The 12,562-nt window shown below is 42.1% G+C and overlaps 2 protein-coding genes across 3 annotated transcripts in view; one reads left to right on the top strand and one right to left on the bottom strand.

The window, feature by feature from the left end:
* Positions 1-208: 208 nt before the first annotated feature.
* The window catches only part of LOC120903719 (neurogenic protein mastermind), an 80,393-nt gene continuing 68,039 nt past the window's right edge, over positions 209-12,562 (bottom strand). The window contains exons 5-7 of the mRNA XM_040313321.1: positions 7,373-7,961; positions 4,780-6,012; positions 209-4,684 (exon numbers count right to left, since the gene is read on the bottom strand). Coding sequence (XP_040169255.1) covers positions 3,819-4,684; positions 4,780-6,012; positions 7,373-7,961 — 2,688 coding nt within the window. The 3' untranslated portion in view covers positions 209-3,818. The remainder of the gene's footprint in view (positions 4,685-4,779; positions 6,013-7,372; positions 7,962-12,562) is intronic.
* Positions 11,676-12,433, top strand: LOC120903715. 2 transcript variants are annotated; one of them, XM_040313317.1, is made up of 2 exons: positions 11,676-11,953; positions 12,029-12,433. In XM_040313317.1, the coding sequence occupies exons 1-2, from the start codon at positions 11,751-11,753 to the stop codon at positions 12,225-12,227; spliced, it is 402 nt and encodes a 133-aa protein (XP_040169251.1). In that variant the 5' UTR covers positions 11,676-11,750; the 3' UTR covers positions 12,228-12,433. The 2 variants fall into 2 exon arrangements, with proteins under 2 accessions (XP_040169251.1, XP_040169250.1); XM_040313316.1 differs by having other exon boundaries at positions 11,678-11,962.

The following is a 12,562-nucleotide window of genomic DNA, read 5'->3' as shown; positions in this document are numbered from 1 at the left end:
TAGAGATTCCTGAATCTTTGAACATTCGAATCGAAATTCGAATCATTCATCTCTGAAGATATGATAATTATAAAAGTGATATTGCCAAATTCAAATATCTACTTACGGTTAATATTGTGCACAAGTTATAACATTAATCATTACTTACGTGGCACTACAATGCAATTTTCACAGTAGTTGAAATTTAAAAAAATACAAATTAAATGTATTCAATTTAATTATCTATATTTCAATTAATCTTTTGTTTTTGACCATTTTTCTCTTATGTCTCTTTTATTCTCTTGCGTATATGTTTCGCCTGGGATGTAGCTTCTGGCATCAACAAGTAACTTCATCTAGTGAAATGCCAATTTCGATCAAGCTTGTTCCTGCAAACTGCATTTAGGTATGGTGTTTTTGCATACTTGTCAATAAGAGTTCGTTCAACGCTTGATTGCTCCATGTATCAATGCGCGTGTGTGTGTGGCTTTAATTATCATATAATAATTCTCAATAAAAGTACATGATGTAGTAAAATAATACCTTAAAAATGTTACACGTTCCAATCATGGCTCGATACGATTTCATATTTTGAATTTTTATAGTTAAAAATTACTAAAATAAACAAAAAAAAACGAATGCCTTTTTAATGCTAGTAAGTAATTAATTCCTTTACAATCTATAAAGTCCATTAATTCAAAGGCTCTCGAAAATACTTTTTCACAGAAATCCTCCTTTGCGACCTTCTTTGAAAAGGACAGCCCCCCCATCGAGCTTGTGGTGCTTTCAACAGAACGGTATGACCAATTCCCACCAGAAATCAATATTTACATCACAATATGCTCTCCTCTCCCCCCTACAGCGATCCGACGATTTGATCTTTTCTACTGTGTACATTAAAACAATGTTACGTGCAGAAAAGATAAAAATATGTTGGTGAATGTATCTTTTGGCGCAAACGACCGTACACACCATACACCGTTTCATACGATTTTACGCAAATACCCATGGCTTGGCCGAAATAATTTAACAGAAAAAATCACATTTTTATCTTAGCATTTGCATTTCGTGCATAGTGGTACACTGTAACTGTGGTGTTGTGGTATCATTTTACGTGTGGTAAGAACAAGATTACATAGAGAGAGAGAGAGGAAGAGAGAGAGAGGGTGTGTGAGGGTAAATGAAAAATTCCGACTTCCAGAACGCAGTTCAAAAGAAGAGTGATACAAGATGATAGTAACAGTTTGGCTACTTTTTTTATATAAAATTACATTTTCTATTATAGTTTCTATTTCAAAACCGTCTAAAACGGTTGCTCGTTCTTCTTCTGTGGTTTGTTCATTGTATTGTATCAATGGCCATGCATGTGTGCATATTTTAGCAATTCAAGTTTTCGCAGAACCTTATGTAAAATCTTTCCTTCCTGCACATTCACTTTTTCGCCTTTTGTTTCGCTACTTTCATGTCAGAATTATTTCCAATCATTTCACGTTGTTGTGCATACGTTTTCCTTACATGTTGCATATTTTGTTCAATTGGCCATTCGTGATGAGTTAATTGTGTAAGTGTTTGAAGTTAATAATTGGAATGAAAAACACTAGCTTGTATCATTGGTTGATGGTGTCCTCCTGTTGTTCCGTATCATTCGTGCTTTTTAAAAAGGAACTATTTTTACGTAGATGGATTGTGTAAATGAATTTAAGTGTTTTTTTCTTGTTTGTCTAAAAGTAAATATTCAGTACAAAGCTAATGTAGGTAAAAACAAATAGAGCATTCTTACTACGTTCTGGTGGTGCGTAAATTGTTAATTGACAAGATTGGACCTGCTTAAGGTTTGTGGTTGTAGTTCCATCTAAACCATTCTATCGTTCCAAAGCGTTCACTAAACAAATGTTTTGCATAAAATGATGGTGCATTGGAACGAAAGTGTCACTAGAATGGCAAAAGAGAAAAAAAAACCTAGAAACCATCGTGAAGAAGAGCATTATCTTATTTGGTGATAGTTGATTTCTTTTTTCCTCTATAAAATTTGATTTGGTTACAAGTTGATTTGATTACATAGTTCACCCCGGTGCGCTTCACTTGCATGGTGACGACTACTTACGTTTTGCTTTGTATACATAATGTTTTGCTATAATACACTTAAGTGTACTTATACTTCCGATTAATCGTTTTGTTTCATGATCTTAATGCAATGTATGTGGTAGGTAGAGATTATTCTTTAGAATGTTCTTTCTACTAACGCTACCCATGTCACTTATCTCTTTATAGTTAAGCAGCTGCATGCGCGCTGCTTCAATCCCGCATTCTCTAATACACACACGATATTTAAAAAAAAATTAAATAATTGGTCAAACCTATCTTTGTCTTTAAATAGATAAAACGAATTGTGAATCTTTACTGTACAAAATTGTATAATACAGGGCAGAATTAAATCTAACATCGAATGCGTCCGACACTACCACATACTTACAAAATCGGTCAATGCTGAGTTTTTTGTCGTTTTCTTTGCAAGAAAAGCAAGTGTCAAATATTTTCTATTCGCTAAACCGCTAAACACAATGAGACACTTAACCTTTTTGCAAATTGTATTGCTAAATTAGCCCTAACCGGTATCGATTGCATTTGGAGACGTAGAGATAAATATATACTCGAGACATCATATTAAAAAAAACCATCATTTAAAAAAGGACGAAACCCTCCCCTTTCCGTTGCAGCAATCTAACTCATCTATGGGCAACGTATGAATCGAGGCATGAACTGCAGGCTCCGCCGCGCATTTTCACTTATATATTTCTATCGAGATGAAGAATAACTTAACCTCTGCGTCAAATCGTACTGCATTTATGCGTGTAAGGATCTGTGAGTATATGCACCAATACTGCATACTGTTTATGCAGTGTTAGTATAGAAAAGGACGAACCGTACTCGAGTGAGGAATGTTTGTCAATCGCTTTGGACCCCCCCTCGTCCATTGAGTCTGTTTAACATAGTAGTGTTTTGTTGCCTGCATCAGCTGCAGCTTATCCTATTTTCAGCTACGTTATTGTAAACTGCCAAATATCGTGCAGTTGTTGTTCTACGTTTAACGTGAAGTTTCACTACCGGCCAATAAGAAGAAGCAGATAGTGGCAAAATGGTTTGCTTTCAACATTATTCGCTCACATCGCCCACCGATAGAAGCGCTAAAAATGATAGAAAGAGAGAGAGAGAGCACCGAAAACTAACGTATGTTATTCGTCACAAATGGATTATGAGTTTATGTGCAGCAAATTATTACTACTCTGCAATGTTTGTTTCTTGTCGTTTTATTTTTTTATAATGGCAGCACGTCCAACACTTTTGCAGCAAAAGTGTCGAATTGGCGTGTACCGTCGCTGTAATTGCAAGACTTTTCAACACAATTACGTTCGGTAGAGTTTAAAGGGCATGTAACTATATACACTGCAACACATGTTGCCTGTTTGCGGGTTTGTGTTTGCGCTTCCGCAAAAGCAACGGTGGACACGTTTCTTCTCTTTGCTTAAGCCTCCACCATATAGTAGGGTTTGTTACATTTTGATTTGTCTTTTATCTTTAGTTACTTTTTACCGTATTTTACTACACGTAATGACATATTCGTTTCTTTGTAATAAGTGAATACAACAACCAGGAGCAGTTGCAACTACTGCAGGAGTAACTTTGGGTTTTGTGGCATTGTATCAGCAGCACTGCACACTGCAACAGAGTGCATGTATGTAGTGCATCCTGCATCATGTATGGCTGCATGCATATGTTTCACGAATGACTGTTCTGCACCACACTTGTCACCAGCGTCTCATCATCTCTCTGGTCAGTGTTTAAAGAATGTCCTGAAGATTAAAACTATCATTGTCCAGTGAGTTAAGCAGGTCCTGCGCATTGAACTGGTTAGGATCTCCCACAGGCAGGTTCTCCAGGAACGCTAGGAACTCGGATGAATTGTTGTTGTTGCTGCTATTGTTATTACCGGGACCAGGGCCGTTGTTGTTCATGTTGCCGCTGCCACTGTTGTTGTTGTTGCTATTGTTGCTACCGCTGTTACTGTTGTTCCCTCCTCCATTATTGCTATTCGGACCGGCGGATGATGGGCCGGGACCAGTCAGCATATTGCCAGGATTCATATTACCGTTCACGTTTGGTCCTACTCCCGGGCCACCACCGATTGAACCAGTACTGCTCCCTCCGCCAATCATCGTCGTTGTGGTGGACTGTTGCGTAGATTGCGTTGTAAAAGTATTCATCACAGATTGTTGATTTTGTTGCTGCTGCTGTATGGACATGGTTTGCGTCTGAGACATGTGTATTTGACTCATCTGCATTTGATTCATCATGTTTTGCTGCTGCAGCTGTTGGTGTTGCTGGAGCATTTGCATTTGGTTCATCGCTCCACCACTGTTGTTGGCTTGCCCTTGGTACATTGCGAGATTTTGCTGCCTTAGCATTTGCATTTGCATCGCCGTCATGCTGTTACCACTGGCCGGTCCACCGGGTCCACTGTTTGGTCCACTTGGTCCCATACCTGGACCAGTAGCATTACCTCCTCCACCACCAGCAGCTCCAGCCACACCACCAGCCGCAATTGAACTAGCAGGTCCACCCGGCCCATTCGGCCCGACTGGTCCGACAGATGAATCCAATCGTGATACGGGACCATTTGGCCCTCCAACTGGACCACTGGCTGGACCTAAAATGTCAATAAAACATAAAAACAAGTTATAAAATGGTTAATCTCAACACATTGCAGTATTGAATATAAAAAAGATTGTTTTTTTCACTTACCACCAAATCCTGGACGCATACTTCCACCACTTGTGGCACCAAAATTGACTTGCTGCTGTTGCATGGCCATCATATGCCGCCATTCTGCTTGCTGCGACCCAATAGGCATACCTTCTGGTCCCACCTGCACATTTGGAGGCCGCTGTACCGGCCCATTCATAACCGATCCGGTTACCGTTCCTGCACCACCACCACCACCACCAGCAGCACCTCCACCAGCACCGCCGGCACCAGGAACAACTCCAACGTTGGGTCCAGCACCTCCACCGAACCCTCCTACCATGCCCGCCGGTCCTCTAGGGCCACTGTGACCAGCCATCTGCTGCTGCTGTTGCATGTAAGCTGCATGTTGGGCTCGCATCATGGGTCCACTAGGGGGAATCGGCTGCTGCGTGATTCTTCGCATAGCTGGAAAACGGCCACCAGCGTGTAGCATTTGTTGCTGCTGTGCCTGTTGCTGCTGCATCATGGCCGCTGCTGCCGCTGCTGCTGCTGGGTTCGCCTGCTGTGCCGCTTTATAGTCTGGTGGAGGTGGTCGAGCACCGGCCACCATCTGCTGTTGCATGGCTTGGGCGCGTATCATTTGCTGCTGCTGCTGCTGCTGTTGTTGCAAAAATTTCATCTGCTCCGCGTGTCGCATTGCTCCGGCCGGGCCACTAGCACCACCACCGGCAGCATGTATCATGCCGCCATTAGCACCGCCCATGCCTGCGCCATTCACAACACCCGTACCGTTACCAGCACCAGGGGCCATCGAGTTTGACACCATCGTATTCAGCCCACTGATGCCACCTCCATTCGGACCGCCCATACCACCCATTCCCATGGGAACGTTGGGTCCCATTCCAACACCGCCATTACCCGGACCGCCAGGACCTCCCATGCCACCCGAACCAACCATACCACCAACCATACCAGGTGGTACTGTTCCACCGCCCGGTCCAATACCGGGGCCAGTAGCACCTCCTGGACCATTGCCGCCAAGCCCTTGCCCGCCTGGTGGTCCACCCGCATGTGTTGGCTGCTGCTGTTGTTGCTGCTGAGGTTGGTTCTGTGCTGGTCCTCCCATTCCGGGTTGCTGCTGTTGATGTTGCGGACCAGCGCCATTTGCCATACCCACATTTCCATTAACCTGGTGCTGCTGCTGCTGTCGGGCTCGTAACGTTTGTTGCGTAAAGTTGATCGTTTGGGATTGTGATACCGTATACTGTGCCTCGTTAACAATGGATGATCCTGAAAATGGTATAAAAACGAGCATTTAGAACCAATCAAGTAAGAATTATTTGTGTTACATATAGCGAAATTGAGAACAGAGAAGCCTTTACGAACTCACGAACTTCATATGTGTGAAAACATTTACATATAAACAAACCTCTATTTTTCACTGCCAGATCCCACTACCCACTTCATTAACCACCCAATTTTACGATTCATCCCTTTGCTCGACGTTCGTATTGGTGGTTGTGTGGCATAATAAAAAAAGTGCTTTAAAATCGTACAAATTTGCACGAACAAATGACGCCAAGATTCTGCGTCGTGCGGGTACTGATGAAACGTTTGATTGGTAAAAGTATAGCTCTACTCCTTCCAATAAGCAACCTTCAACATTAGTTGCAAGAACTTATATAGTTCAAACCAAAAAACCATTATAAAAAGTGCTCAGCTACACAGCACTAAAAGTTCGAGTCATTTCAGGTACACTCAATCCGGCGATAATGGTCGCTCTACCATAGCGACAGTGTCGCAAAGGAAATCTATTAACCTAAAAGCAAATCACCGGATGATATCAACATGGAATATAAAAGAAGGGATATTCGGTAGGGTATCATATACACCCAGGCTAGACGACACGCGAGTCTTAACGATCCGTTTAGTCGTGCCGTTCGGCTTTGCAATCGGGGAAAACGTAGCTCCCGCATATTGTAGCCTCCCCTGACATTTTTTTTCCACTAGATGGTAGCACATATTGCATATTTCGGTTCAATCGATTCGAGCACGTACAGTCAAATCAAACTGCACATGGTCATGCGCAGTTTGGGCCGTTGTCCTCCGCAAGGGGAAAATGCCACTCAGTAAAGTACAGCGGGCACAGAAACCATATCCTCGTACGAATATGTTCCTCCTTTTTTTGTTTGGCTGCCAGAGTACACTCATTTATGATTCTCGCACTATTTGTGCTCTTGCATTTGAAAGCCTCTCATTTTATTACACATGTTAACACATATGTACAGAATGTACTATATCGCATTAATATATTCATATACATGTCTGTTTGTGTATAAACACCAATTGGGTACATGTATGTGTATATAATATTGGTATTAAAACATATATATTTTAATAAAGCATTTAATGTTTATGCACGCAACCAAAATGTAGAAAATACAAACAATAAGTTCCTTTTAATTCAAACGGGTCTTGGGCAGAATTGCCTGAATATGGTAAAATGTTAAAAGCAACCACAATGTTCAAAATGACAACTTTACCGAACGGGCGTAAAAAATACATGCGGAAAACCGAAAATATTCATCACATTACAAAAAAAAACGAAAAATTACAACAATTTGTTTTCACCGATTTGGTCGATTCTTACCTTGTGAATTGGGCACTTGGTTCTGAGGATGGTTCTGATTAGAAGCATTGCCACCGACATTTCCAGTATTTATACCCTGCCCTGGAACGTTTGGTATCGTGTTCTGGGGTCCAACGTTATTGCCCACATTGCCAACACCTCCCTGTCCACCGACCATTCCGCCAGGTAAGTTACCCATACCGGGGCCGGTTTGCTTGCCTTGCTGTGTTTGCTGCTTTGGCCCAGTCGTCTGCTGTCCATGGTGCTGCTGATGCGGCTGATGTTGATGTTGCTGATGCTGCTGCTGCTGATGCTGTGAATGATGCTGCTGATGCTGTGGATGTTGACCGTGCTGCTGCTGCTGGTGCTGTTGATGTGGTTGATGTTGCTGATGTTGTGGATGTTGTGGATGCTGTTGGTGTTGCGCGTGTTGCTGATGCTGTTGCTGCTGCTGTTGTTGTTGCTGCTGTTGTTGTTGCTGCTGCTGCTGCTGTTGTTGCTGCTGTTGTTGACCAGTTTGTTGTTGGCTGAAGAAAACACCTTGTTGTGCGGCTACCGAAACACCCGTTTTAAGATCACCACTAAGATGTAAATGCTGACCGGCTGACACCTGTTGATGAGTAAAGTAATAAAATAGAAATAGAAATATTAAAAAAAACATAAGTTTAGTTATTATTTTATTTTTAGTTATTTATATTATACTTCATATTATAGTGCAAGTAGATAATGCTCTTGGGGTAGTATTTAAATTAAACATACAATCTTATAATGAGCTTATTTATCCCTGATTAAAAGAAGAGCGTCTGATTTTATAATTAAAGAGACATGGGCTTGCCAAGGTCTAAGTGCTGAATTAGATATGTGCAATTCATCGACGACATAATTGGATTTAATACACACCAACCAGCTTTGCATCCTTCGTTTGTTGCTTCCGAGCTGTACAATAGTGGTGTAAAACAGCTTACCACTCCACCCCACAATATAAGCATGGTATGGTAGCACTCTTCCAATGGACGCATCCATACCTAGACAGTAGTAGTTTATACCTTCAATGCAGTCCCTTCGTAGGGTACTACTGCTTCTATTCCAAGCAAATCGAGTTCTTTTCGGGCTGGGCTTCAAACTAGTCGCAGATGCAGCCACACACATGCCGCCACAGTGTACGACAAAACCGGACGACAAATTTGTTCATATAGAACACATACACAACAAAAACCTGACCGTGTGCCACACCACCGCAAGCGATGAAAATTAACGAGAATGGGCATCGGGAGATTTGCCGAAATCACGTAACACTTCTAAATTAGACAAGTACTCAAACACGGACTTATCGCGCCGTGTGCACTGCCATTTGATTTTCAAATTCTCACCCGTTTCGTGTGTTCCGTCCGAAAGCTCCCCCCCCCCCCCCCTGGTGGCTTTATCGATTCTTTCCCGTAGGAGGAGGTGGTGCATTCAGAGGCAGTAATATTCCGGATATGCGTTTGCCTTTTCGATCCCGTTTCGAATGCACGGGATACGATTTATCGGCACGGAGCATCATTTTATAAAACGGGTTAGTGGCAAATGAAACGCATTGCATAAAAAATGCATGACAATTTTCATGTTTTTTCTTTCACGAAATTATTTCACACATTATTTTCAATATTGGGAAATCCGTGTTATGCATGCTGTAATGCAACTTTTAAAGGTTAATGACATGTACGCAGTTGTAAGCTCAGCAATAAATTATTAGAAAACATATTTAATCTTTTTACAGCCACTTCATCCTATAGAACGTTATTTTGCAAGCAGCAAATACATTCTTCTTTTTTTCTATTATTTTTTTTCGATTGCAATGTTAAATATAAAATTAAACAGCAAAACATAGCATCTAACAAAAGCGTTAACTATACCGGTTTGCGACAAAGCATGGGACGTGCGGTTGTATTAACGCCAACAAAGCTCGGCTCAAAGCTCGCTCTCGAAGCTCCGACCGAAGCACAACAGGCAGAGAAATAACCCTCGGCGGTCACGGACAACGAACGGCCGCGCGGCACGTACACTGACGCATCGAGGAGGAGTACTACCTACCACGCTGGCTTCAACGTCTTTCCCTGTTACCTTCCCACATGCAATGCAAAGAAAAAGAGAACTAAGGCTTGCCGAAAGAGACATCGCACATACAGCCGAGACACACTACCGAGAGCAGGAGGGAAGAACACTACACGGTGTGCTGCTACAACAACGTCGCGCTGTCCACCACCGTGAATTTGGGCGAAGGGAAGCTAGCAACGCAAACTTTAATTTGGGTCATTTGCCATTATGTTGGTTGTGGTGTGCCCGCTTTGTACGCAGCCTTTTCTCGTTTTCCTACAGCGAAGCGAAGCGTACGTATCGTATCGTCAGTAGACAAGCGTTTGCGCTTGGTGTCGAGCGAGCTACCGTTAAATCCAAGCACTGTTAGTAAAGCATTTCCCCGGTACTATTTGAAAGCATGTGGAGATTTCACCTTTCTAGCGGCTGTTGAGTATAAAATGATGCTTTGCCTGTTTGTACGTTTTAGCGCCACTATATTTGCAACTGAAGCGTGCATATATACTTCCAGCACACGTCAACAAATTCGACGCCAATATTCCTTTCCGAGGTTGTGCAGCAACTAAGTAAAGTGTGGTTTGATACTCCTCAACCTTCTTACAAAGTCAAAGTTCATACTGTGCAGCAGCAATTGCAATCCACCATCAGGCTAAAGGCAGTGTGTAGCGCAAGAGCGGTGACCAACCACTACTACTACTACTACCACGGTGATTATCGCGAGGTTTTACTTTTTACCTCGCACGAAAAAACCAACACCAACATTTACATGTGAGCTGTAAAACGACATCGGTTCACTGAGTCGATAGATTTTCACGTACGCCTGTCGTCGCGCCTCGTTTGGTCGTATCAAAATGGCTCGGGGTTTGTTTTCACATTCCCCTTACTATCCAAAAATGTGTCTTTCGTCGGGTTCATGGATTTGCTTTTCATCTATTTCGCGGCAAAAAAATGAAATAAATCTCTAAGGCTTTTGCGAGGTAGGTGCTAGCAGCAAAAGTAGCTCCCAATGATGGGATACTTTCTCCAAAGATGTTGGCAGGTAATTTTCGTTTCTTGCTTAGGTTTTTTTTCCTATTGTCACGATAGCTCTTTCCAGACTACTCGTATAGTACCACGCTTTAAACAAAAGTAAGATAGGTGCATGATCGTATCATCTAAGAAGCGGATGTTGCTAGTTGAGTGGTTGTTTGTTCGGGAGCTTCAACCCACATTAATGTCGCATGCCAAACAACGTGCAAGCTCTCTTAAGGGCAGTCGTTAACTCGCACGACCTAACAAAATGCCAGTCGTTGGTTCAAGTCTAGAATGGATCAACCCCCTATGTGGCACCGAATAAGTCTTAAAAGTCTGTATAGAGTGGCATGTACGCGTAGAACGTTACGCAAAGAAGAAGAAAGAAAAGAAGAATAATCTCTCTAAACCCAATACCAGCGGTAGTTACAGCAGAGCAGAGGGAATGGCAAAGGTAACGTTGAAAAACCTTTTGAAAAGTTTAAATTATTACCAATCGTGTATCACCGTGCGGCCACAGACGAGGTGAAATATACAGCGAAATGGACTATTTGATAAGCGAAATATTTCACAGGCAAAGCTAAAGGGTTGGGGAAGATACAACATCCGCTTTCAAAAAAGACTTAAAAAGAGTATCTTCTGAAGCGGAACATTCACAAATGGGAAGAAATTATGGACTGTTGACTGAAAATTTACGAAATACTTGAAATCCAAGTTTTTTTATGGATTTAGTAGCGATTTTGTACACTTTATTTGTTTACATTGCACTTCAGATGGTTGATGTGATGCGTTATCTGACAGATATTTCACCTGTCAAATAGTTCTTCTTCTTCTTCTTTGGCTCAACAACCGATGTCGGTCAAGGCCTGCCTGTAACCACTTGTGGGCTTGGCTTTCAGTGACTAATTGATTCCCCCTCATAGCAGGATAGTCAGTCCTACGTATGGCGGCGCGGACTGTTTGGGGATTGAACTCATGACGGGCATGTTGTTAAGTCGTACGAGTTGACGACTGTACTACGAGACCGGCTTAGTTCATCAACTACTACGAGACCGGTCAACTACTACGAGACGGAGTGTACTACGAGACCGGTCAAATAGTTCATTCGCTGTATATTTCACATTGTCTGGCCTTGCGGTCATAATAACAGGAAATTACGATCAATGGAACGAAACTAAAGTAAAGATTTAGAAACAAAACTAAACTGACAAACAAAGTAAGCTACACCACTTTGGTAGGCTACTACTTTAGTAGGCTGTTTTGGGAGGTTAAGAATGTTAGAACATGCACCTTCTTGTTTATTGCAAAAAACATGAAAACTATCGGGGAAGAACTAAAAGTGTCTTTGGTGTATGTTGATCCATACGAAGGAGATGCAGCAATCGAGCTTAAACGAATTCAGCACAATTTGAAGCAGAGTATAACGCATCAACTGATCACAAATCAAAGCAAATTCTCAACCACACATCCCCAAAAGCAACTTCCACCACCATCATCACACAACCGCAGTCCCAGGTTTTCCAGGTTTTGAGCTGTGGTATTTTTCGTAAAATTCTAATTTTGTAATTAAATTGTCTATTTCTTCTTTAGTTTTCAAAATTTCGTAGATACCAACATCGTACCATTGCTAGTAGTCGGAGGGTTTATTGGAATAGTTATACTGTATCGCACATTTTTCCTTCAAAACTACATTTGCGTTTGCCCTCGGCCAACGTGCTATGGATACTCGTCAAGGCTATGGCGTTACATTCTCGATCAGCTCGGGTACGAGGATACTCCACACTATTAACATCCTTACGCTCCTCTAACAGAAATCGTGCAAGGATTCGTCAAGACAAGAACCATCCACTACTTTGACATCGACATTACACTGCCGAAGTAGTGATTTATTGGAATTAATTATGAAAATTCGAGGCGAGCACGAATGTGTCACACGGTGCCAACCACCCACGGCCCAATCGCCCAGTAAAGGTATGCAATGGATGAATGAGGATAATAAATGGTAATTTTCGTAAAATGGTGGTCAGTACTAGTTCCCCTGTATGCATGATGTCAGTGGCACGATACAAAGGGTTGGAGAAAAAAAGGCAGGATAATAATTTGACGTCAAATATATAAGATTCA

This window comes from Anopheles arabiensis, chromosome 3, assembly GCF_016920715.1.
Source record: "Anopheles arabiensis isolate DONGOLA chromosome 3, AaraD3, whole genome shotgun sequence".
Classification (NCBI taxonomy): Eukaryota; Metazoa; Arthropoda; class Insecta; order Diptera; family Culicidae; genus Anopheles; species Anopheles arabiensis.
This window is presented reverse-complemented; position numbering and strand designations above follow the sequence as displayed.